Genomic DNA, 27,024 nt, shown 5'->3' with positions numbered 1-27,024 from the left:
TTTGCCCACTTTCGTCCAAGTGATTGTCAGAGCGACGACAATTGGAGGGTTTCACTACGGATTGTATGGGGAAGTGCTACAATGTCCCCCTGGCGCTCTTGAAGAAAAACACAAAGGCTGAGGTGGTTCACAACTGAGGGCCTTTTCACTTGATAAACTGTCGTAGTGCGCGCTGAAAAGTGTGGAAAAATGTTCGAGAGTGATTTCTAGAGAGGTTTGTGGTACTGATTTGATGTTGAACGGTAGTGAAATGCGTGAAAATTGATTGGAAATTAGTACACATCTCATCAGCGATCAATAAAAGTGCAAATACGAGTGTGTGCGAGTCGTATTGCATAAAGCGTGTGTGTTGCGATACGTAAGTAGTGTGGCGGCGAGAATGTGTGAGTGATTGTGTGGGCTCGAGTGGCCAGAGTCTCACCAGCTGCCACGGGAAAACTGCCTCTGTTTCTCGCAGAATCACCCATAAAACAATGCCGTGGCCCCCGTGGGAGTGCCACGCGGGACAGGGGCCTCGCAGAGGCGCCGCCCTGGCCCGGAAGCGCCCCCGGAGGCCCACGAGCAATGGCGCTGTGTGCAAAAAATGGGGTGGGGTTTGATGTTTATTTCAAGCGAGGCGTCCAAAGAAAGTGATTTCACATCGGTACAGCGAAAATGGATCAATATAGCGACAATTTCGATTTTACTCTTCTGCCATGCATGGGCACGAGCTGCCCTGCCCCTCGCCGCGCACCCACACAAGCCAGCGGATGACGAAAACCCAGCTCATCCGCTGAGAGCTGTGAGAAAATGGCGACCCTGGTTGGGGCAGAGAGGCGAAAAAATTCCCCACAGAAATCTCAGCTGTTTTTGCCCGATGACTCCACAGTCTGACGAGTCAGAGCTGCCTCGCTATCGATCGCCGAAGCCCACTTCCCCGCGCGAGAAAACCCACCCAAAAGTGGAGTGGACTTCCGGGAGACTCTGCCTTTCCAGCCTCGCTGCTCCCCAATGCCCACCTGCGTGGCGAGAAAGTACCAGCAGCCCACTTATTTTCGAGAAATTTCTCGCCGAGACACTCGATTTGGGTGCTTTTTGGCTCTGGCCATTTCGCGAGAAAGCAATTGGCACGGAACTTGGCGAGGAGCACGAATTTACAGCAATATGTAAACAATGGTTCGAGATGTTGGGTATTTCAAGAGTTTCACGAAAGTCTGAAGGGGAGTCCAGGGTCAGGATATCTGACATGTTTATCTACTGATTGCGATCCTTTCTCTGTAGCATTTCAGTATTATTGCAAATCAATACATTTGTTTGTTTTCCGACAACTGCTGCGGATTTGGGGAATCACGTGGAAGTTTTGTCGGAAAATTGAGCTTCCAAGGGTACATCAGAGTGATTATAATAACTTTGATCGAGTTCATAATTACGCCTTTCATCAAGATTGATCTACGAGAAATCAATGAAAAAAAAACCCTTCAATTATGATTCATAATTTGATTAAAAGATTTTTTTTTGTAAAACTTGCCTAAACCAGTACGTTTCTTATTCTTTACTCTAAGTAATGATTAACATAAAACGTGATTATGAATTCAAAAATCACATACAATTTCATTGGAAGAGTTGAAAAGCGTCTACGTTGAATTTTGTAATTTATTTAATATTTTGAATTAAGAAAACCTTGCTTACGATCGTACTGGAAAGAAGGATGATCTGTTAGAATAACTGTACTAACAGCTATGCTTAGTTTGCTGAATTCCCCAGCAATGTTTGCAATCGTAGATGAAAGCGACTTCCACATAACAACCTTGAAATCTCACTCTCGGCGAAGCTCAGATAGAGAAGTAATTGTTAATGATGAAATGATCAACTTATGTGGGCCTCAATGGAGTCTAAAGTGAAGAGAAAAAAAAAACTTCCCCAAATATTACTCCACGAAGTTTCAGTGCAATTTCTGCTCTATTGTATATATTGTATAATGTTATACTTCCAAGAACTTTATACATATTTCGTAAAAATATATTACTCAATTTTCTCTACTTCGCAGAAGCACAATATTTGCCACATATTTTTATTACTCTTAATTTTGCGGATATTTTCCTCTACTTTTTGAGTCTAGTTTGCTATTTAACTTCTCGCTAAATTCACCAAATATTTATTGTTCATTGCGAGCGGGTAATTCACTTTCGTGATGTTTTGTGCAAATACCCATCGCCTTACCTTCTAATATGTGTTCCCAGAGCATAACAAAAGATCCTACCTTAGGTGTTTGGAGTGAACGACGAAAAACTGCGGCAAATGTGCTATAAAAATCCTCAATTTTGCCACAGTGCCAAGAGAGCATTGTTAAATTTATATGATATTTTTTCGCATTGAAAATTCAGTGGAAAATATTCATCAGGTCTTGAATTGTGTGTTGTTGTGTGGCTTTTTTGTCTTGTGATACTTTAATGACGCAAAATGAAGACGAAAAAATGCGAGACAACCTTAAGACACGAGTCAAAGAACACAGAGAGAGGCGAATTGGATGTGAGAGAGACGGGCAAAAAGTTGGAATTATGCGATCCGTTGGTAAAATACAGCCACTATCGTGATTTCCCAAGGAGAGAAGTATATACTGTATTTTTTTCGAGTGCAGACAACAGACCGTGGAGTTGATCTGTTTAGCCCCATGGTGAGACTCTTTTCGTCATGTGAGAGAGCAGCGCTGAGGAAGGATGATTGTGATCTATTTTATATATGAAAATGTGTAGTGATATTTCCCCGAATGAGGAGCTGATGTGTCCCATGAAATTTCTGCAACATCTCCGTAATATTAATGTGCAAAATGTGAAATCCAAGGGGAAAAAAGTCAGTTGTATTGGTCGTGGCGCCAAATCAGTGAGAGATATACTTTCACTTGGGGCAAAACACTGAATTGCGTGCTGAATGAGTAACAACGGAGTGTATCATTTGTGTATTTTGATGTTAATGTGCACCTATCAAGAGCAGAATAGATTGAATTTTTGCAACCTGTCCTAACAATTGACTTACGCAATTTTTTTTTACCTCTTTCTCTTTCTCTCTCTGTCTAGCCATCTAAGCGGCGGGTTTAACAGACGAACAACAAGACGTTGGCGAACAGGGAGCTTAAGATGAATTCCAACCACACAGGATCGTCCAGGCGCCCGTACTCGCGCGGAGCTGCTCCTCGAAATCGCTCCAGAATACCATTCTCTTCCCACCCCCACTCGCAACGCAACCATAGTCATGGCCAGTGGTACAAAGACATGGAGCCGTGCTACAATCACGGGTGAGATATTTATGCCGAGTGGCTCGCCACTGGCCACACTGGATCATTTTCCCCGTTCTTTGTTCGCTGCTCAGCGGCAGTCAAAGTGAAATCGTGTAGGATTTCGTGAGAGGACTTCCAATGGCAGTCGACAGAAGAATTCTCACTGACTCTGCGTAGGAAATACGTTGTGGAAATGCATTGAATTAAAGCTGTTGGGCCTTTGATAGTATATCTCCTTTAAAAGTATGCACTTTGCCAAAATTCAGCAATTAAATGTACAGGAAAATATTTAATATTTTATTGTGATTGAAACGGACGAAATACGAGATATTTCATTTAATGCCATTTTACGGAAATAATTTTGCAAAAAAAAATCCCCCATAAACTGAACTGTTATAACTATAGTCAAGCAAAATATAATTATTTTTGCGCACTCGATGGTTTTTTTTGTGTTAGGAGGAAACCATGACTTTATGAAGAGGAGTTATGAAATTCCGCCCACCAACATGCCTTGCCTATTTCCATAACTTCTTCTATTTTCCCATTTATTTGTTAAACTGTTGGAAAGAAAGATGCACTTAAATTTTGTATATTCAAGATTTTATTCTCAAGGAAAGAAATTAACTACAAACTTATATTGCGGCATTACTTTTTCGGCTCACCCTGTGGAAAGTCTGAAATATCCACATTATAAAAAGGACTAAATGTACCTGCTCTCGGCATCGGCGACCATTTTCAATTTTAGTTATTTATTGCAATACATTTTCGAGATTACATAGGAGGAAGAGAGAAAGATGACGGAGTTGAGAAAAATCTACACATGTCTGCACATTAATGTTCAGCTCTCTTTGCGATTTGCCTTTGGAAAAGGCACCTTTTCACCCTCGAAAAAATTCGATCCTCCACTTCATTCTACACGTCGGTGTTGAATTCCTCGATGACTGTGTGTGAGTGACTCCTTAGTCCTCAAGAGGTCTCACAAAAGTTTTCTTCACATCGGCCTCACTTAGTTCCCTGGGTGCATTTCTCAAACTGTGCGGCTCTTTCTCAAGTCTCAACCCCTGTGAAAAATGTGCATTGTGCAGCGTAGTTTGGCTTGGTTTTCATCCAAATGCTCTACCGAGAGCATTTTCACTGGGATTATTTGATAGTTTCTCAACAAATTTGATTGGTGGTTAAAGTAATTTTAATGTTTAATATGAGCAACAGTAGTGAATTGGAAATGTAAGTTATCGCTGATGCGTTCTCTTTGTCTTAATGATTTCTGCGGAGCTTGGATGGCTATTAACGACATTAAAAAGTAACAAATGGCACAAGAAGGGTCTTATAAAGCACGAGAGAATTATGTGCATAGTGAGAAAGAATTGAAAATTACCGAGGAGATTGAAATAGTAATAATGTACACATGTTTTATCATTATTGCTTGTGCAGTGCTGGACCTAGTCAATCGGATAGACGCATGGGAATGTCTGATCGACGGCATACAATGGGAGCCGCGTCACTGGATCACCAGCGGCATTCGGTAAGGAGTGACTGGAAATTAATGACTTTATGCTGGGCTTTACGGTATTCCCATTTCTGCGATGTCTTTTGCAGAATCACTATGATCAGCAGAGTTCCCGAAGTGGAGACCTACATATCGATGCTCGGTCGGACGGTGGGGCCGGTGGAGGCGGCGGAGCGATGTCCAGAAATCCAAATCGTGATCGCATAAGTCCTCATCATCACTACCAAAACCAGCATCAGAACTCCTACTGTCCGGACAACAACATCAAGTCTGACAGTCCGTCGAGGAAGCGGAGGCGCGTCTCTCGGATGCCATCGCAGTCGCCGCCGGCGGTGTGGGAACACCACCGGTCGCCGAGGAGTCAGCAGCAGTCACAAATGGGCCAGCAGGGTTCACCGCCGATTCGGAGGGCACGCATGCGGGATCAGCAGCGTGCTTGGGATTCTCTGCCATCGATCTTTCAACAGGCACCGTCACCCCAACATCAGCCACCGCCCCTCATGGTGGACATCAATCAAGTGCCCGTGAGCTTGCCGCTGCGCCATGAGCCGCTGTGGACCTACTCGACGACGCCCCACATCTCTGTGTGCTCACCGCCGCCTCACATTCCCCAATGCATGTACTCTCCACCGCCGCCGCCCTTCGCCCAGTCCTGCGGGATCGGCAACCATCATCATCATCACCATCACCATTTCGGCGGCTTCGCCTCCACCGCGGCTCCCATGGCCGTGCCTCAGCAGCCTCACTATCAGCATCCGCATATTCCACAGCAAGTGAGTGCGAAAATACCACCCAAAGACTCAAGAGAGTCTGTGGGAGAGTTTCATATTAGATAACGTAATCGTTCGCTTTGGTCGCTATTACTTTTCAATTGACCACAAATAGTTGTTCGTATCTCACTGAGATAATTCCGTGGTTTTACGATTCCAGCGCGTTTTATCGCGCTCGTAAAATTAACTATAGACATCTCAAATTATTACTACATTATTGTGTAACGCCTCTATCTTCTTCAAATATTATCAAATCTCTGTTTATCACTTCTCGCCTCTTTAATTTTTGGGCGATATTGCGCGTTTCTGGTTCGTATTCATTGTGCCTCTTTTTTTTACCGAATTCCACACAGGATGGGTCAATCAGGTGTTCTTAACAACATATAATCATTGGAAAGAGAACAAAAATGCTTTTGAAATGCCGTCAAAGAATCAGTTTTCTGCACACAATGAACACGACCTGAAAAAGCACTCGAATTCGCCTCTCGGCCTGATATCAATTGTTTGCTTTTCTCTTGTTACATAAGCGACCGGATGGAATCACTTTGGATCCGATGGATCATCAGACTCAGATGCATGTGACTCCCTTGGCTGCGGCCCACCACATACATTCCTCGTCGCAGATGGCTCAGGTGTCGCCGCCGCCGCCAATTTTCATCTCCACAGAGAACCGGTCACACCAGCAGATTGAGCTGCTCCATCGGACTGCCAGGCGCTCAATAGCACCACCGCGGCGCAACTATACGCGCCTCCACTGGCAACCGCAGCCACTGTCGCATCCGCATGCTCATCGACACACCATCCAGCACCAGGCGTTGGGTTCCCACCAGACGGCCATGCCACTGCAGGCCACGTCCGCCTATTCGGGCATTCTGCTCAACTTCCTCGCCATGTTCCCGCTCTCGTCGTATGGACAGCCGGAGTTGAATTCCCCGGATTCGCCCGAGACGGAGAATTACGAGGCGCTCCTTAGTCTGGCAGAGCGCCTGGGCGAGGCGAAACCACGCGGCCTAGCGCGGCCAGAGATAGATCAACTTCCCAGTTACAAATTCAATGCAGAGACACACACAGGTAAGGGCGGTGTTTGGAGGGCGCTTTATGGGGAGTTTCTAATGCACTTGGCGTTATCAAAACCGATCAAAAGAGTGTGGATTTTTCAGCGTAACACATTCAGTTAATGCCCAGTGAAGTGGAATTTTATTACATTGGCATGTGGAGGAATTTTACTATCGCCTTTATTATTATTTGCATTTAGAGATACTGAAGGAAGGAAAATTACAGCGAATTCTCGATAAAACATTTTCATATTTGCCATTCAAACTTTGATAGGAAAATAATTTCTCTGCACACTGAACATGTGGTGTGTTGTATTGTAGTTAAAATTTTGTTTATAGATTCCTTAGAAGTATGTTTGTGGAAAAGATTTCGTGAAATATCTAAAAATGTACCCTCATCGTAACGGTTTTGGGCAATAATTCCTTCCTCGAAAGAGTGACTTAAAGTGTCGCTGTAAAGTAATATACGCGCGCAATTCATTGACTTTTATTTTCTACTCTCTTTCCTCGAATAGGTGACCAAACATCGTGTGTTGTGTGCATGTGTGACTTTGAGGCACGTCAAATGCTCCGAGTTCTGCCATGTTCCCATGAATTCCATGCTAAATGTGTTGACAAATGGCTGAGAGTAAGTATTTTCGCATCTCTTGATTGCAGCAGAAATTGATTCTAATTGAATTCTCTTCTCCAGTCAAATCGAACGTGCCCCATTTGTCGTGGTAATGCTTCAGATTACTTTGAGAGCAGTGAAGAGCAATAAATTTTCAAATGAAAAAGAAATAGAGAGAAAGGAAATAACAATATAAATATATATATATTTCATACACTTGAAGAGTAACGAAAAAAAGAAAGAGAGAGAATCAGAATATAGAAATTGTAATGCTGTTGGAGCTCTAGAAAAGTTTGTCCGAAAAAAAAATGAAAAAAAGAACACTTGCAAATTACCTAAGAACAACAATGCAAAGTCTGTTTTCTTCTCCTGCCATCAAATTATTCTTATAATCTACTAAATGTATAAAAATAAAAATCGTCTAAATTTCTTGCATGAAGTCTCTGAGAAGCAAATCATGGTAAAAAGAATATGTATGAGTATAATTTTCACTACAGTGTGTTGCATGATAGGTGATGTATTTGTAAAATTTGGGCGATGGAAGAGGGAAGATAAGGTTTTTTGAGAACAAGAGTAACTGTGTTGGCTGGCGTCTCAAAAATTCGCTTGATTTCCATTTATAAAGAGAAAAAGAGCGGAAGAGAATGCAATTTAAAATGCAAAAGTATGATGAGTCATAAGTTGAAGGTGGTGAAAAAAAATCATGTAATCTCGTAAATGTCAGAAATGTGTAAAATTTGTTGTTTTATGTGTTTTCCATAAAAGGTAATTAAAATCTATGTGAGTGAGAGGGAAGAGGAACAACTTAAATTAGGCATTAACTAGAGGAGTAATGGTTAAACATAGGGCTTCAGTATTTTTGCAATTTTACACTTAACGCAAAGAGAACGACATTAAAGTGACAAGAAGAAAAAAACCAAAAAAGTAACTCTTCAAAGAACCTTCCTTCATTGAGCTGTTTTCTTTCGGGAAAGTGAATTTGTTTGTTTCTTACCAAGGGTGTAGTTTTCCAGTGCCATCCTCTTTTTTTTCATGAAAAAAATGTCTTCTTTTTTCTAACAACCGTGCTTGAGATATAATGTGAAATGATAGAGAAGAAGAATCCTACCCGATAATTAAGTTGAAGTATAAATGTGCCATTTTCTATATGAGTATCTAAGGTTAAACTAGACATATATATTACGTAGATTATACAGAATTTGCAATTTCCTCAAGAGAAACTACCACTAGAATGATCTTTCCTATACTTTAAATCACTTTCTCACGTGTGAATTTCAGTTTATTAAGCGCAATGATGATAAACTACTAGGCCACCTCGTATTTTGAGAGTAAAGTAGCTCCAAGAGACGATAGAATATATACATAACTTTGAAGAAATGTAACTCTGGGTGATAAAATCTTTTTTAGTAACTGTACGTTTTTTCCCAAAAAAAAACGCTTTTTCTAACACTGGGAGGAGGTAGTTTTGTAAGTTAGTTTTTCTTTCATAAAAATTCTCTAAAAATGACATCATTTCATGTGAATAAAATACAATGGTATGAAGCTTTTTTTTGGTTATTGAGACGATTTTAGCTTTTATGTTAGGTTCTTTAATTCTTTTTTCGTGTAATTTGGTAATTCTTAACAATGTATATTTGTTAAACAAAGATTTTGGGAAGAATTAACAAATCAAGTGGGAAAATAATTATCAAATTTCATTGGTAATCTCATTTAATAGCTTTAATCTAATGTTATGTCACTTTTAGTTACATGTTTCAATATACAAAAGAAAAATACCATCTTTTTGCTATTGTGGTATTTCTAGCATTATTGCGAATGAGAATTAGTTATTGCAATTTATTTCATAGATTTTGTGTTACTTCCAAATTTATTATTATTATTATTATATTTTTAGGCGAATGAGAGCGAGAATGTGGAAATAAAACTTGCAGCATTGTTTTTTTTTTATATAGACAACATTAACCCTTTGTGTTATTTTTTCCTTTTATTCTACTTGTTTGTCTTCTATCTTGTTTTCTCTGGGCTATTCTCTGGTATTTCTACTCACTGTATGTTATTCACAGACTAAAAACAAAAAAAAAGAGAGACAACATCAATAGGAGTGTTTTGCAAGTGTAGCACTTGTATTTACTATAATACCTTAGGAGTACGATTGTGTAACTGATAAAGAACTTCTTCCTCTTCTTATACATAAAAGTAACAAAAAAAAGACGGTGACGAGTTTTTCTGACGGGGAGCGCGGCTGGTCAAGTGGCAAAATCATTTTCCTTTACACAGGATGCCCAGTCTTCGAGTAAACTCTTGGCGCGCCGCCCTCTGAGGAATGCAGTACAATATTGTTTTAACAATGTTTTCGGCTTGAGATTTCCTTTCAATAAATAGAAACGTGTGTGAGATGTGCCTTTTATACATTGTACAATTTCATGTGGCCACATTTTGTTAGCGAAGAATATGCGAGAGAGAGAAAAAGAGAGAGAGAGAGAGCAGAAGATATGATAAAAGTGTGACAAGAAGAAAGATCTGCAAAAAAATCACCACTGTATTAGCATTAACATTTTATCATAGCCTCAAAAACCGCTTTTGTACCTCAACAATAACATCTCCGTATAAATAGTGTAATTTTGTGCAGCTCTAGTCGAGTGAAGTAGATATTTGTGAATGTGTCACATAACGTCCCCTTATTTCCGCCAAAATCTATTAATGCATCCTTGCCCATCACGAGATAGGACCACTTCCTTTCAAACTCCCTTAAAAGGTTTTAAAAGCAATTTAATCATAGGCGCCAATATATTTGCGAAAAAGACAAAAAATGTGTGTTTAGCTTTTACTAAATTGTCAAATTAACTAAGGCAAAAAAGAAGAACAAGGCAACCAAAAGTGGAAACCAACAATCAAATTGACGAAGCAAAGATATGCACAAACATTTTGCTCATTTTTTCAAAGCGATGAAAATCAATGTCCTTTTTCCTAAATAGTCATTTAAAGTAACAAAAAAAAAAAACATAATGCATGTAAACAAGTAGAGAAAGAGTGGAAGAATAACATTATATTTAATACTAAAGATGACAAACAACTATAGAGAATCAAAAAGAAGCAATATAAAACACATCTTTCAGTCTTATATTCGAACAAGAAAAGAAGCAAAAAAAACGAATCTGGGTGTATGAAAAAACAGTAATAAAGGAAAAAAAATCAGGATTTACTTCTTGTTTCTTTTTTTTCATACTGCGTCGTATTGTTTGAATTCTTGATATTTTTAGAGTTATCGTGTTTGCATAAATTGCCAAAAGTGAGAAAACAAAACAGAATATTATACATGTAATAGATTTCTTGTAAGAGACGTAGAAATAAAAACACTACAGCAATAGAGAAAAAAAATCTGAGACATTTTCTTATCGCAATCCTTTTCAAACAATCCTTTTATTTGCCATTCTCTGGAGCAACACGAGCATCTTCATAAACTTACCCATTGATCACGATTATCCACTCTGTGGCACCTGATGTCATTGCGAAGGCACTTTGGAAGCGCTGCCTACTCTTGGACGGCTTTGTTGAGACTATCCGCGAGTGCCGTGATCTGCTCCGCTGCCTCGCAGTGCCTGAGGAGCGACGGAGGGATGATTGACTCGCCATAGTAGGCGCCACTGATGGTGCAGGCCATGCTCGCGATGGTGTCCGTGTCACCGCCCAGCGAAATTGAGTACTCTAGACATCGCATGAAGGGATTCTCAACGGCGATGGTCTCGATTTCTGAGAGGCTGCGCAGGAAGCAGTAGATGGCAGTTGGAACTGAATAGGGTGCGGCCACGCTGTGGCCCAATCCATTGAGTACAACGTCATCTGACGGCTCTGACTTGGCCAGCAGGCTGATGATCTCCTTCAGCTGATTGTGATAAGGCTCCGCGTTGCCGTCGTCAATGCTGAGAGGCGTGGACAAACATTAGCACGGGAAATGCTAGATTTTAGATTAGCAAACTCACTCATCTTCGTCCTTCTCTATGGGCTTCATCTTTCGGATGAGTTCCTCCACGAAGTGCTGCGTATCCACGGGCTTCATGGGGTTGAGGTGGAGGCTCTGGTGGATTGCCAGTGCCTGCAGGATAGCACCGTTGATGCCCAGCTTGTGACTGTGTGTGACTTCTGCCTGTTTTCTCACCGCCTCAACCATGTCAGATTCACTTCCCGCATAGAACAGAGCTACCGGAGCCACCCGCATGGCGGCCCCGTTCCCAAAGGAGCCCCTGCCCGAGAACTGATTTCTCGCCAGTTGCAGGACGTTCTCGAACTTTGAGCTCCTCATCTTGCTGAACAGCTCCATGACGCCACCTCCATAGCCCCGGTTCGGGGCCAGGAAGTAACGCTGCACGAAGCGCTTGGCAAGCTTCGTTTGATCCACTCCTCGGTTCTCGATCAACTCCTCGGTCAGCGCAATTGTCATCGCCGTGTCGTCCGTGTAGGGCTTCACTGGGGACGAGAAATAGGGTCCCGACAGCTTCTGCAGGAACTTCTTCAGCACCACTTTCGTGCCCACCTCCATGGGCTCTCCCTCGTACGGAGCTCCGCAGCAGTCACCGATCAGAGCCCCTTGTAGCGCCCCGCGAAATTTCGTCGTCAATATTCCCTGCTCCATTATCTTCGCCGATAGTTTCATAAAGATGCGTAGGAGGAAAGCGCTAAGAGATTCCTTGATGTGACTATTTTCCCACCAAGAACGGAAAATCGAGCGACAAACTTGTTTTTCACGACACTTTCGTAGCGATATTACAATTTATTTACCAAAGCACGCAATATTTGGTTAAATCACCGCTTCCAACCAAGCTTCCAACTCACGGACCCAAATTAAACTTGGCAGGCTTCCTTATTTGGCAGATTCTTAAGTGCATGTCAACATTACGACGAGTTAAAATAAATATGTTTGATAGAATAAACAGGAGGAAATATGAATTTTATTCATTTTTGACAAAAGTAACACAACAATTTCGTCATTTTGAGGCTTTCCAACAAATCTGATTGGTAATAATTGCACAATTGCACATCTCGGCAAACATTTGTCGAGTCCATTACAATATCTGTGATATTATGTGGACTTCACATGTGTCCCAAAACTTGTAGAACTTCTAGCACAGACACACTTGCTGAATTGCAATTTCAACGTCAACAACAATTGCGCAATTTCAAGAGTGTGAAATACTGCTCTAATCCAGTTCATAACTGCAATTTATACTTGAATTTATAAGCTTTTCGCGAAATCAATGGCATAATATGCAGAAGAATGATTTATTACTGTTTTGGTTTGCATCTTTGCTGAAGCGATAAAATCGTAATCGTAATCAATATCGCTGGCAATTCAGCGGAATTCAGCGATTTCAATGACAGCCGGGCTGTCAAGGAGTTTCTCTGAGAAGAAGTAAAATTGTAAAAATGTTGTAAAATAGATTTAGGGCCGAAGAAAACAAACTGCATAGTGTCTAATTAAGTAGAGTAATTGTTCTGGAATGTGATACACTTTATCCGAAGTCGGCCTCAAGCGTCCACAACAGTTGACGGCGATGTGAAGGAGCGGATCAGCAGAAGTTTGCTCTCAGCCCAAGAGAGCTCGATACTGCATTTTGCACAAACATTATTTTGGAAAAATGGGCACTCGGATATCAACCAATAAAACAAGTAAGCTCTCCTACTGCTCTTTTACGACTCAGGGGCTCCGCAAGTAAATAAATCGCGGAGATATTTCTGCACTCGATGCGTTTTATGAGCTGTTCGCTGTGCCGCAGAATTATTTCCGTGAATCTCACTGAAGTTCTGGCCAGCTAACATAAAATTTCATTCTTCTGGACCCCCAGAGCCCACGTGCCTCCCCAGATCCAATCTCCAAATCTCATGATGTATCGCTATGCAACGCAATTAATTCTCCCGGCAGCGACTGGGTGCTGATGGACATTATCACGGCATAACTGCATGGCGATGGAGGAAGAAACTATTTGTTATCTAACATTCTCAAGAGCAATTATTGCTTTCGTCAAGTAATTTGTGGGAATAAGTTGCGGCGGGAAGGGTGATTTTTTCTCTCCTGGCTCAAACCTCAGCGGAGCCAGAGATCTTGAGAGAGCCTTGGCGCCGCTCTACTAGTTCTGAGCGACGGAAACGCGATGCGAATACGGTAACTCATAGTACAGAACGGGAAGGTCTGGGTGTCTCTTCAACCATGAATAGTCTGGAGAATTGTTTGGCAGAAAGAGAAACTTTGATATTTTTCCCCTTTGTTTTGGCTGCTAACAAAGCAATAAAGTCATGAAAAGGACTTTTTAGCGATCTTTCCAATGCATAATTAGTCTGTTCATGCAAAAAAGAATTTTATTGGAAACCTAAATTGAAGGTTTGTCTTCATATTTTATGTGTTCCTCAAGTTTCCTTTAAAATATAGACATAATCGTAGTATCGATTCATTGGGTTCCAGTGAAATGACTTTTATTAAGTCTTTTGGACACATGGAACGTTCCCAGTTTTGCGTCCTACTGGAGAGAGCGACAAGACACTTCTATGAATGACAAGAAATGATTGGGTGTAGTCTCGAAGCGTACGAGATTGTTTATTTTTGCTGTGCATCTCCCACCGGAACTTGGAGCATGATGGGAATCCAAACGAGAGCGATCCATTGAAAATTGCAAGTCGCAGAACCTCTGCCCTTTCCTCTCGCGCGATTGAGTGTCTCTGCAAGAGATCGGCCAGAATATAGGGGATGCACTTAATAAATTTGCGCCCAAATGGCGGCCCTCCCCAAACGCGGGCTTAGGAAGTGAGCAGATGCTGGAGGGAAAGCAACGGCAGACGGTGTTCGGGGCTCATTTCTTTGAGGCGGCATAAATCAATATATATGTTGTAGAGAATATTTTGGTGAGCCACTTCTTGGAGCAGTGCCGAGGCCAAAGCAGGTGACGACCATCGCTAAATTACAAAACTTAACCATTTGCCAAGAAAAGGTGCAAGTGAGCAGATGATACTTTATGTGGCTGATGCACCAAAGTTGCATGCATAAAATACCACAGTCGTCACTGTCAGTTGCTTTCGAGACAAATTCTCTTTGCCCACATTTTGGGTGGTGGAAAAAGGCAGCACAATTAAAATATGAAAATTGCTTTCAGCAAATTCAAACTTTCCCAATCATAATTCTGCTGTTGTTGAGAACTTTTACTCAGTTCTCATGGATTTTCAGCGATGAGGAAAATTAGCAGAAAGAAGTTGATTGCTTGTTTTTGGAAAGGTCTCATATAAATTCTTGATAAATGCTTTTATTGCTCATGAACTGTTGATAGAGCTGATACGAATGTAAGGAAGGCGAAACTTCTGGGTGTATGATCGTAATTTTTTCTCTAATTCTCCGATTGTTCATCTCTTGGGCATAATTATGGAGAATTTAGATTGGATTCCATCGAATTAACTCTGGTTCCTTGAGTGATTCGAACAGAAACAGATGCAGAGCCATCGCGGCAGGTGCCCAGCCCTCGAAATTCCACTGCATTTATCCTGACGTTGGGGTCGAATGTGAGACTCTCTCGGCCTGAAGTGCGATTGAAGGCAGTTGTGATATTAATTCTGTATCAATTTACTAATTCATGGCGAGCAATACGGCTCCTCAAGACCAGCGCCGAAGCGAGCTTGAGTGTTGAAAAATTGAAATGCCGAATGAAGGACATTCCCATTAAATTTTACTGCTATGATTCATGTTTGATGTTCAATTGAGGAGTCTGTCGGCACAGGGGCAATGCTAATGAATTAATGTATCTCCCCATTGCTCGGCGTGTGGGCAAGAAGTGCCAAAAAGTAGTGTGGATAGAGCAGAAAAAGAGTGCGAGTGTCATCTAAAAATGTTTGATCAACAAATATAGTGTTGAGTTTTTGCAAATATTTGGTGTTCTTTTCCACGAAAGAGAAGGGAGATGGTATAGGGAGGTAAATTGTTATGTATTTCCCATTGAATAAGCACATGGGAATTGATGCAAAATTATGAGCAACACTGAGAGTTTGCTGCTGATGTAAAGTATCATATGATTATGGTATACACATAATTTTCTTGGTGGCTTTATATTCTCTGAAATGTTGGGAGCATTTGTTGATCACACGAAGAGCGGACACGCCAGAGTGCCTCGAAGGAAAGGCAGTGGTAGTGTGGAGTTTATATTGGAGTGAACAAAGAATGAAATCATGTGGCCTGTCTTCTCACTCATGCCACCACAGTTCCAGTATTGCTGGAACGTTGCTGTAAAATAGACGTGATTTTCATTTTTGATTTCAAACAAGCACACTTTTTCCCTCCCAAATCGCGTTGCGAGGGCTCCGAGGGGGAATCTATACACGTTTGATACATCCCGTGAGACTATAAGATTCCAATTTGATTCATTTGGGCGACAGGGAGAGGAACGGTGAGATCAATGTGACCGGAAATAGTAGCTAATTGAATGGGAAAGAATTAAGTATTAATCTCATCGGGAATCAACAAGTTTTCCAGTTGAATGACAAATTCGTGGTATTTTGCCTAAAAAAAACTGGTCACCCAAAATGAGCTCCATTCATATTCAAGTGAAAATTTATCGTAGGCGAAATCACACAGTGTGTCAAAGACGACGAGCGAAGAAGAAGAGTAAGTTTTAGCAACATCCTCTCAAGCATATAAATATTTATTTATATAATTATTTTATGTACGTCCGCTTAGAAGTATAATGCCCTGTTAGACACATTTATCGAGCAAGATGCTTGCGATGCAATTGTACGGAAGTTTTGATTGAAAGTAATGTGCAAGAAAAGAATCATTTGGGTCATAAACAATAGGAGATGAGGAGAAATTTTGATGATGTGTATCGTCTTCAGTCCGAATAGATGTGATGTTCGTCATACAGTCACATTCCACAAATACAAAACCACCTTCTTCCACCGTGTAGTCCCTAAAAGTATATTATATCTCTTGTTGAAAGACGGAGAATCTTGAGTCTCAATTTGGAGAGAAGAGGGGACCAATTTAATAGTGAAGGTACGAGAGATTTCTGAGGCAATGCACTGTTGAGGAACTTTGGTTCACTATCTCTCCTTTGTGCTTTCTATTTACATAGGCATTTTGTGTTTTGGTTTTCTTGCCTCCTCTACACAGTCTCTCTTTCTCCCACTATACCTACGACGGGTCTTTTTACCTAAGCAAGATCAATTCACAGTAGTGCTTTTTTGCCGATAGACCACGAGCAGATGCAATGAGGGAGCGAACGAAAGAGAAAAGCAGATCGTAGAGAAATACATACTTTCGATACATAGTGCATGGATATTTTCCCATCCGGTCACAGGACAGATGTCACAGAGGCATTGAAAGCGTGTAAAAAAAATTCTTTTCACTTCATGTACGTGAGAATTTTGAGTTTTTGCCAGAAACACCCACTGCGAAACGAGAGGTGTTAAGAGTTCAAAATCGAAAAAAGCCCAAAACCCATATTTAAATTTCAAGTCATCTCACGCGTGGGTGTGTTTAATTGAAATCACTTAAGAGAAAACCGACAACATCTCAATAATGAGGCATTGTTCAATTTGTCTTCGTCGTGCAGACAAATTTGAAACAATGAAATTTATAGGGCTTGAAATGGGGTTGTTGGAAAACTCCTCCAATCCAGACCGCACTCGTATGAATGCACTTTTATATCCCGGCACGTGACTCAATATTGTTTCAATGGGAGTTCATAAAAGTAAATTTTGAATTTGTTTGAACTGCTTGTCGTGCTCTAATAAACAGTAGCTGATGGTTGGCTAATAGAGGAATTACGATGGTAAAATCATAATCAATTATTTCATCTATCGCATTGAATCAGTACAATGGCTTCTGGTCGATTTGAGGCTGTAAACCTTCTTTCTAAAATTTATTTTCTGTAAAGAAAGATGATAAAATCTTAGTAAAAACTAATTAGTTAGGATTGAGTTTATTATAAGTGTGAATATCGTGTGAACAGTTGGAAGGAACTTATTAATTTTTTTCCAAATTCCTTTTTGTGTGGATTTATTTTAATTAGGAAAATACTTTTCTGCGAAAATGTTTTCTTCAAGGGGTTATATTTGAAATCCGGATTACTTTTAATCTGCCTATTTTAGCACATTTAAGAGATCTTCACTGCAATTGTGTGGATCTATGAGAAAATTAACGAACTCTTCTCCTCAAACTTCTTAAGACGATCCTCAATAGTGTCAGTGACAGAAAATTAATGAAATCCCAAAGTTGAGGTTGTACGAAAGGATTTCATGATGAGATTTCAAAGGAATCTGATCTCTCAAGGTGTTTCTTACCAGGAAGTGATCATTGCAAGAAGGGAAGAAGAACAAAGTCGGTGTGGTGTTTGACGTGGGGACACCTTTTGAAGATTTTAATGATGTTGAGCATCTGTGATAATTATGACCAGCTTTGGCGATTTCAACCTCGCAAAAATGCAATTTGTCCACTTTCTCGAGAGAACATCTTTCAGAATGCATTGCCCTGAGTGTGCTGTGTGGAGATGTGAAATGAATTGATCCAATTAAGAGGTCGGGCGCATTAAGTATGCGCTTTTTCTCCCCATCGCAGTCGTGCTCCCCTTGACGCATTAATGTGGGCATACATCTGCTGAATGGAACGCTCTCTAGTTGGAGTGTACATTTCCTTGCCAATGCGATCGAGAATGAGAGACAAAAAGAGTCATGCAAGCTGCTGCCGGCTGGATGATGATGGAAACAGACCCCAAAATTCTGGCCTGCCATTGGCTACGGGCGCGTGTCAGCCAAGAGGGTATTAATTGTTTTGCAGTACCAGCTGCCGGTGGCTTTATCAGGCCACTCACACAGCCTCAAGTCTGTATATTTGGTCGATGTTTGGCTTGCATGATAAGGAATGATAATCTTCATGAATAGAGTGTCTCATGATGAGGGGGAATCTAGCCCTTGTGCGCATACCTTTCAATTAGGTGTCCAATAAGGAGGGTTCAATTGTCGGTCTGGGAGGCAATTCATTCCAATTATATTTTCTGTGGAAATTGCGATAGAGTGATGAGAAGAAATAATTCATCGGGTTTTTGGGGAACTGAAATTGCGTGTATATGTTGTGTTGTACGGTTCACATGTCTTGGGTGATCGAAAAGAGTGAAGAGTACGAACGGCGAAGAATGAGGAGGAGGGAGCTCAGCGCTGTGTTGCTTATACAAATCACACTCAGTTCACATGGCTGAGGCATCAGTTTGTTGAGAGACTCTGTCGCGAGCGGTTGTGGTCTCGCTGGGTTATCGTGTGCGCCTTTTGTCCGTGGAGGAAGTTTGCAATCGCGGGGGGAGCGCGAGGACTTGATAATTATACATCGGAAGTTGTGTATTCGCGGGATTAGATTTGTTGCTCCTCAAAAAAAATTGTGGTGCTCCCAGAATAATTCTGGATAGAGGAGTTTCTGTATAGTATGTGTATTATTGCTATAATCAGTGCACACTTGAAAAAAATGGGTTTGTCAAATGCTCAGAAGAATAAGAACGAGTTGAATGAGCAGGCGTGCAGGAGTGGTCCAGCATCGTGCTCATGCAAAAATGTGGATCTATTTGTACCACCGCAGCGAAAGATAAAACTGCTGAAAAAAATTAAATTGCGCATGGGATTAGGTTAGTAGACAAAAATACATGAAATACAAGCAAATATTTATAAAATTTGGTGTCCAAATGAATGGTTAGAGGCAAATATCGGCATAGAAACCTAGAGATATATTGCGTATATTCTCATATCTCATCTCTTTCTCCTACCTCGGAAACTGCATAGGCAAACAGAGAGACAATTTCTTTTGATGTTAACCGTTTTGCTGCCGTGGGAATCTCTCGCGTATAGTTAATTGGTCTATAGATAGTTTTTCATGGCAGAGACACGACAAGAGAAGAGTGGGTTAGGGGAAAGAAGTGGGTGACGCGAAATGGGAGGCCGTCGCCGCGGATGGAGTGGAAAGAGAAGATTATTGGAGTGTATATGTTACAAAATATCAACTGGGTGATGTTTTTCACAAGCTGCCATTCAGAGCGTGGTAAAATTTTCTTGAAATTTGAACAATTACACCTGGTTAGTCACGAGAATGGACGTCTCTGGCTTTTGAGCTTCTTGATCTCTCCCGTGTGGGTAACAGGAAAAGAAGTCTCATTCACAGAATGCCTGTCAGATTAGTTCTTGAGATAATTAATGAGTGGTGGCGGCATTTTTTGGGCAAAATATTAAATATTCATTATGACTCTGCAATTGATGTCTCTGGGTGCATTTATTGCAGTGGTGTGGAAAGTGCACAGGACAATCTCATATCCATCCAAGTCACGACTGTAATTGAATAGTTCCATTATTCAATTGTTTGACGTGGATTTTTTCCCCTACCTTCGATCTCTTCAGCAATCTGACCAATGTGAGATACTAGCGGCCGAGGAATGCCGTGAATGCCCCATGAGCAAAGATACTTCATTCATAATATGCAATAATAATGGATATAAGACATCACCATTTCTAATCCACATAAAAACATGTTGTGAGACACTAAAGAGGCAACAATTTTGCAAGTGTTGCTGGCCTGTACTACGAGAGAGAAGAGAAAATTGACGCATTTCCCACCACGGCTGGAGTTCCATCGTGGAGTTGAGCGTTCACTTTTTGACCTTTTCCGTCTTCGCTTCTTGCATTCTCTAATATTGGTCGTGATGAAATCTGAACCGTGGGAATTTGCTGAAATTCGTGTCCAACTCCACAATATACATATATCTTCCTCCGGTGTGCGCGGGTTCTCATCGTGCTCAATCACATCCGCACATTCAATATGCAATTTAATACACTCTTGATTGTACGTCCCGGGGAAAACATTTCATCCGCGTCATCCTAGAAGGTTTCGTGGAGACTCGAGACAGAAAAAAGCTGCAGAAATTCACTGTTGCATGAAGAATGTCGGAGAGAAATTGAAGAGAAGAATTGCAGGAAATTCAAAGTTCTGCTTCATGTACTTCGTACACGGGTGGAAGTATAGTATAACTCCTTAATTCACATTATACTTACTTTTTTTCGTTGCTCATGGCGGCCACTCTGAACGCACCGTCACCCTTTGCTTCCCTGTCCTCATTTCGCAGCATGAGATTACACTTTTCTGCACTCCTCCCGAGGGGGTTGGACGTGGTCTTCGGGGAAATCATTATTGGATGTATCATTCATGTGGAGATTATTCTCTTGCTGCAATTGAAAATTCTGCAAGCTTATCCAGAAGGAAATTAATACTGAAAATGCTTTTTCACCCCTCGTTTTTATTTTAAAACTCCATTCGCTGTGTGCGAGTGTAGTTTTCGATCCCCTCGTCTCGAAAACAGGATATTGGGCGAACAAATGCTGAGGGAAGTTGCAGCTGTTGGTCTGAATGTCGCTTTTCCCCCTGATAAAAGCGTCATGAACCACCAGTATTTTAGGCACTGAGAGAGTGAGAGAGGCGAAAAAAATGCTTCCATAAAGCCATGGATCTTTTATATAATATTTTTGTGGTCTGAGCAGGAAAAAAAGAGTTATACTCATCACTTGAGCATGAATTTGATATCTCAAGTGTGGTGGTAAGAGGAAAACTTTAACACGTAGTATATGAGCGTAAATAATTATTCAAAATGAAGATAATATATTCTTTGTTCTCTCAACCATAATAAATAATAACTTGTAAGGCATGGATACATCGACCAGGTCTCGTTGGGTATAAGAAGAGAAGTAATTCCCCAGACCAGCAATTGAATTTCATTTCGAGAGTCTCCGCTGCGCACGATTTTGAACCCTATGATTGGGTGGGAATCGCCATGTAAAAGACGATGAATTCCTCATAAATTCACCGCTTTTATGGCTAAATATCCTCGCTTCAGCTAGGATTAATCTCAAGGCGGATGATTTTGTGGTTGATTGTCCTTGGAGTGACACCACCATTACTCTCCTGGAGCGTATAAACAGTGCGATGAATAAAATACACACTCCCCCACTTGATGAAAATTCAACCGAGGGTGGATTTTCCTATTAATATAGAATGCGATAAAGTGTAGAATTACCCAAGGGTATTGCAAGCCACAACTCCCTGTTGGCATTATCTTGAAAATTATATACAGATGTGCAATTCTCTCGCCATTTCGAAGACTCTTTGCCCAAGTCAAATGCGATTAAGTCTCCCACAATGATTTTATACACCCGAAAATGCTTCGTCACGTATGGGAAAAGTTTCATGTGAGCTGCAATGTCAAAGTGAGTGAGAAAGACTGTAAATCCTTACAGACATTTTCTGGGAAATGAGAAGCGTGTTTCTTAATTTCACTCAAGTTGTCAATTTATAGGTATTTTAATTTATTTTTTGGTTCCTGGCTTCATTCAAAAACTCAATGTACTTTCTACTTTCTATTAAGCATTTCTTCGTTCACGCTAATTTGCCTAAAGTTGATCTCAGATGAATGAGATGTGTAACAAAAAGTATGTGTTGGAGAAGATACAGAATCAACTCTGCATTTATTTAAGTAGCTGAATTTGTCAGAAGTAAGAATAAATCGCATTTATATACAGAGTCAAAGAGAGAGACATTTTCTCTGCATGAGTCTATTTTGAATACTCATTGTATATGGCGCCCCATTGCAAGAGATTTTCCTTTTCTCAGAACATTTATGGCAAATTTAGAGGCACACATACCTAAAATGTAAATTACCCTTCTTCCACGAAGTAGTTGAAACTTTCAAGATATAATTGAATGTACATTTTCTAGAAAAGAGAGACTCATCATGTATTTTTATGACGTGTTGTTGGAAATTTGAGACAGCTGCTGGTGACAATATATAGATAAAATTGATTCTCTTTGGCTATTCTGTGTTGGAAAAGCAAGAAAAAGTCTAAAAAATTTATCTTGAAAGACAGAGAGATTTCCTTCGGAGAATGCACCTCTATTTGTTGACCCTCCGTTCTGTCCCTTGCCGTATACTTCTACCTATGGGTGCATTATGTGAACATCTGGCTCATCTGCCGACTGCTGGAACCTTATATGGAGGGAGGGTAGAAAGAAATTGGTGAACTTGGGCTGCAGAGGAGATTGTGTGAGAATTTTTGAGGCATCTTGAGGGCCTTTTGAATGCTATTTTGAGTACATATTCCGTCTGGTGGTGGCCAGGAGGGAGAGAAGCATGTGGTGAGCAGATGTTTCACTATAGCTGTACCTCAAATTGCTCTGGGAGCTTGAAGCTATTGAGGATGAGATTGCGATAGTACGTGAGGCGTAAAAGATAGAGGGAGGGCGAGCACTCGCATCTAATGACTAGCAATAGAGTCTCACTTTTCCATCTCTTCTTTTTGTATCATTTCAGCAACACGAAGTGGGGTTCCGTGTCCAAGTCCCAACAATTTGCCACCGCTGACCTTTCATCAGGTTCATGGGGAGAACATCAGGATCTCGAGTGAGCGTCGTGTAGCGCGTCGCCATGAGAGCTTCTGCAAGGGTATATCGTTCAGCTCACGTCCGGTGCGGATAAATGAGCGGGTGTGCATCAAATTCAATGAAATCTCCAACAATTGGAGTGGCGTAATTCGCTTCGGGTTCACATACAATGACCCGGTGAGTCTGCGATACGGTCTGCCCAAGTACGCGTGCCCGGATCTGACCAACAAGCCGGGATACTGGGTGAAGGCACTCAATGAGAGCTACTGCGAGCGCGACAACATCCTCTTCTACTACGTCACGGCGTCGGGAGATGTACACTTTGGCATCAATGGGGAGGAGAAAGGGATCTTCATCACGGGCATCGAGACGAGGAATCCGTTGTGGACCATCATTGATATTTATGGGAATTGCACGGCGATTGAATTTCTGGATTCGAGGAACTACGTCAATCACCGCTACCAGCAGCCTCGCCACTCAGTGCCCGATGGCGAGGTGGAGAGATTGATGCCAAATATTCAGGCGCTGTCTGTGCAGGGCAGCACCGAGGAGATTTTGCCACCCATTCGGTTCACTCCGCCACCGAACACAGCTCTCGTCCCGGTACCCTTTCACCGCACGAAGGGCCGCAATATTCGCCTGTCTGCAGATCGATTAATCGCCTCGCGAATGGACACGGAGTTTTGTCAGGGTTACGTGTTCACAGCCCGTCCGCTGAGGATTGGCGAAATTCTCATTGTGCAGGTCCTGCGGACTGAATCAATGTATGTTGGTGCTCTCGCGTTGGGGCTGACATCGTGCGACCCCGCAACACTGATGCCCACAGATCTGCCCGATGATTCGGATCTGCTGCTCGACCGCCCCGAGTACTGGGTGGTGAGCAAGGACATCGCATCTACGCCAAATCGCGGCGACGAAATCACCTTTTGCGTGACTGTCAAGGGGGAGGTGACGATAAGCAAGAATGGCGGACCTGCCACGGTCGTGATGCATGTGGACCAGAGCCTCGAGCTCTACGCTTTTCTCGACGTGTACGGCTCCACACAGAGTGTCCGGGTGATGAGTCTGCCCCCGCCTACGCCGCCCATTGCCGTGCCCACGCCCTCAGTCCTGCCGCAAAACCATCCAAACGCATCACCGAGACGCCTTCAGGTGCAGTTGCCAGGCTCTGAGTCTATGAGCAGCATCAGCAGCCACGGAAGTCAGGTGGAGCAGCGGAAACTCATGCCTGTGGCTTGCACATCGGCCAGTCGAGTCATCAATGTCCCACCGACGAGGGATATGATCCAGTTTCAGCCACGGGGAGCTGTCTTGGTGGTTAATCTTCCGCCCGATGTGCTGAACAATCAGCAAATGTCACCCCGCATCCCCAGCTCAACTCTCTTGTCTACGCAAAGCAATGCCACGTATATTGAGGTGAGTGTGTTATTTGTATGTGATGATAAATCTGGCATTTCATCCCGAAATTCCACGCGTAATTGCATACCGTAATTGTGTATTCTCAGTCATGGGCGAGAAAGTCAAGATATTCCTTGGATGCGAGCCATCTCGCACTGTCTTGAAGTTGGGAAATACGATAGTCACGTGCCTAGAAAACGACACTCAGTCTTGGGAGTTTGAATTATTTCCTGGAAATAAATCACTCTTTGTAAAATTCGATTTTTCAACGAAAATATTGCATTGAGTGATAAATCTCTGTTGAGATGTGTATTTGTGGAACAAAGCGCACTTAATTCCGGGTATAATTGAACCAAAGAGAGACCAGAAAATAGTCAGATTTAATTACGCCAGGATGATATATTGGGGCTATTAACCGAACATGCTAGAGAGCAGTTTGGAAAGTGACAATTAATAGACCACCAAAGCACGCAAAGGACAATGTAAAACAGCAAATCAAAACACCTTGTGAATATCCTTGTGTGACCAGTAAGTTTTTCCTTATGGATTTCCTTAAATTCGCCCTATTTGTTAAATTTCGATGAAAATATCGCTTGAGTGATTTTCTATCTCGAGAGTTGTGTCATTAACAGGCAATTCAACTGTAAACATGTTGAGCACCCCTATTAACTTTGTGGACACTCCGTTACTTTTCAATTTCCACGAAATGTAATTCTCTCGTGAGTGATTTCCAGACTGATGCCCATTACAATTTTGCACTAAAATGAATTGCCTCGAACTGTGATGTCGCCGATGGGGCGGAGAGAGTGGTTTGGGGAGAGGGGAAATTAAATGGTCTTCCTCAAGACTGAGCGCACTTTCTCGCTGGGAAATTAATTGTGTGTCCATCTGAATTAACCCAGTTTCTAGTTAATGTGGCGTGGTAGGGTAGAATTGAATTTATCACCCACAATCGATGATGTATTTCTTGGGTGGTGACGAGCGCGTGACTAAATGTGTGTGTATCCTTTTTGCAGCCCTATTCCGTGTCGTCGGCGAACCATGTCAATTCCATTGCCGCCAACTGGCAGGAGGGAGCGGCTGGACCTGGAGGAGCTGGGACAGAGTGCACGATTTGCTATGAGAACTCGATTGACTCGGTGCTCTACATGTGCGGCCACATGTGCATGTGCTACGAGTGCGCCGTGCAGCAGTGGCGAGGAATCGGCGGCGGACACTGCCCGCTCTGCCGGGCGGTCATTCACGACGTGATCAGGACGTACAAGTCATGATATGGGGTCGTGTGAGGGAGCCACGTGAGCAATTCCGTCACAATTAGGGGGCCCCTCTTGGCGTGGAGTGCGACGAGGGGGCGATAATTCACTTATGGGTCGCTCTATGCGACCGCTACGAGACAAATTAGGCGGTAGAGAAATGATAAAGGCACATGCACGACAATTTTCAATGATGTTCATAGCGACACATACGAATTATCCAATAATCATGACTGTATCTTTATTAGTTTTCATGAAGTGACAATTTGTAGCTATCATTGGAAGGACTTGCGGCCTCCCAGTGTTGACAAGGAGCGAGAAATGAGCATAAAAAAGAGATAAATTGTAACTGACTGATCTGTACATATAGTTTATATAACGAGAAAATGTATTATTTTTATTTATTTGCACATTCGCGATGAAAACGCTCTCTTATTCCCTCTCAAAATTCCACACGATAAGAATCTGACAAATGTGTTATGTTTGCCCCCGATATTTTGATATAAAACCGTTCTACTTGACCAAAGTACATTATCTTTTAGCATTATGTTCTGCAAGGAAGCAAAGTTATTGAGCCAGAGGACAAATGCATTTAGTGTGTGAGAAGATGGAAAATAGCGTTAAGAGATTAACATGCCAAATTTTAATACAATTACTATTGAAGGAAAGATTAACCCATAGAGATACACTTCTGCCAAATAAAAATCTCCTACTGATATTCTCATGGCCAGTAAAGTTGAATTTTCAATCATCTTTCTTTCCTATGGATGTCGTAATTTCATCGATTTTATATTGATTCAATCTTCCGTTAGTGTTGAAAAATAGCGAAATAAATCTTTCTCGAGATGAAATGGAATAAAACATATTGAATTATGCATTAAATCGTGTTTTTTACTGCTTGATTTATGGATTGCTGCTCGACAGGGTGGAATGCAGGAGAGAGAGAGTGAATGTCTTTTTTCATCTAGCAATGCTCTCTGCATCTCTGGAAAACTGGGAAGTATTGATGCTCGAAATTCAGCAATAGAAGAAAATCGTTTTTTTTTTTGGCTCTATCAGCTGAACCCGCTGAAACGATGTGTTCTCGCCAACTTCGCCGGATATGCATTTACATAAAGAGACAGAATGACACATATGAAAAATGCAACATTGATATTTTGAGGAAATTGATGAGAAGTGGAACAGCGACAGGAACAGCTAGACAGGAACACATTTTTATGTAAGTTCAGCAGTATTTAACGGTTCCCTCAAATCTGCTCGACTCTGGAGTGGAAAAGAGAATTTTTTATGCACCAACACGAGACATTAAAAATGTATAATGAATAACTAAACTGTCGGTTGATGCTTTCATATAGTAGTCATCACATACATATCATCAAGCGTTGAGCGGGATTGATGAAAAATTCTCACATTGCATTCCCACAGTGTTCGACGTCACAGTGAATTCGGGAGATGCTCCGTGGGGAGAAATTGAATAATTTGCACCTGTCACGAGTGAAAGGTGGTAATTGAGTGAATTGCAAACGACCGAGTGGGTGTATTTGAAACTGCAAAATTTCCCTCCACGCCCGAGACTGATGCGGTGCAGATTTTCGGGCAGTTTTTCCTGTAGCGAGGCCCACGAGTGTAGATGTTGGGAGCGGATTTATTTGCGCAGCTGCCGTGCAAATTCTCGCCGGAGTCCGTGAGTCGTCCGGGGAAAATTTTCTCGGCTTTCCCAGCAAAGTTAGTCAGTGTTGGATTTTCCT

The 27,024-nt window shown here is 41.8% G+C and overlaps 3 protein-coding genes across 6 annotated transcripts; 2 read left to right on the top strand and 1 right to left on the bottom strand.

Annotated features, from left to right (window-relative positions):
* Positions 1-78: 78 nt before the first annotated feature.
* On the top strand, positions 79-10,225 carry LOC132260921 (RING finger protein 44). 3 transcript variants are annotated; one of them, XM_059759324.1, is made up of 7 exons: positions 79-214; positions 3,054-3,271; positions 4,685-4,775; positions 4,850-5,533; positions 6,058-6,601; positions 7,101-7,213; positions 7,277-10,225. In XM_059759324.1, exons 2-7 carry the CDS (start codon positions 3,114-3,116, stop codon positions 7,343-7,345), a joined length of 1,659 nt encoding a protein of 552 aa, XP_059615307.1. In that variant the 5' UTR covers positions 79-214; positions 3,054-3,113; the 3' UTR covers positions 7,346-10,225. The 3 variants fall into 3 exon arrangements, with proteins under 3 accessions (XP_059615307.1, XP_059615315.1, XP_059615324.1); XM_059759332.1 differs by having other exon boundaries at positions 79-358; XM_059759341.1 differs by lacking the exon at positions 79-214 and having other exon boundaries at positions 2,087-3,271.
* Positions 10,226-10,582: 357 nt separating this feature from the next.
* LOC132260936 (ADP-ribosylhydrolase ARH3-like) lies at positions 10,583-12,117 on the bottom strand. The gene is made up of 2 exons (XM_059759357.1): positions 11,176-12,117; positions 10,583-11,115 (listed from the first exon to the last, which is right to left on the bottom strand). The coding sequence occupies exons 1-2, from the start codon at positions 11,844-11,846 to the stop codon at positions 10,728-10,730; spliced, it is 1,059 nt and encodes a 352-aa protein (XP_059615340.1). The 5' UTR covers positions 11,847-12,117; the 3' UTR covers positions 10,583-10,727.
* Positions 12,118-12,576: 459 nt separating this feature from the next.
* On the top strand, positions 12,577-26,158 carry LOC132258384 (protein neuralized). Of its 2 annotated transcripts, none has more exons than XM_059755812.1 (3): positions 12,577-12,859; positions 22,555-24,041; positions 25,040-26,158. In XM_059755812.1, the coding sequence occupies exons 1-3, from the start codon at positions 12,829-12,831 to the stop codon at positions 25,292-25,294; spliced, it is 1,773 nt and encodes a 590-aa protein (XP_059611795.1). In that variant the 5' UTR covers positions 12,577-12,828; the 3' UTR covers positions 25,295-26,158. The 2 variants fall into 2 exon arrangements, with proteins under 2 accessions (XP_059611795.1, XP_059611721.1); XM_059755738.1 differs by lacking the exon at positions 12,577-12,859 and adding an exon at positions 18,427-18,834.
* Positions 26,159-27,024: the final 866 nt, after the last annotated feature.

Source organism: Phlebotomus argentipes, unplaced genomic scaffold (genome assembly GCF_947086385.1).
Source record: "Phlebotomus argentipes unplaced genomic scaffold, Phlebotomus argentipes genome assembly contig_6, whole genome shotgun sequence".
NCBI classification, from domain to species: Eukaryota; Metazoa; Arthropoda; class Insecta; order Diptera; family Psychodidae; genus Phlebotomus; species Phlebotomus argentipes.
This window is presented reverse-complemented; position numbering and strand designations above follow the sequence as displayed.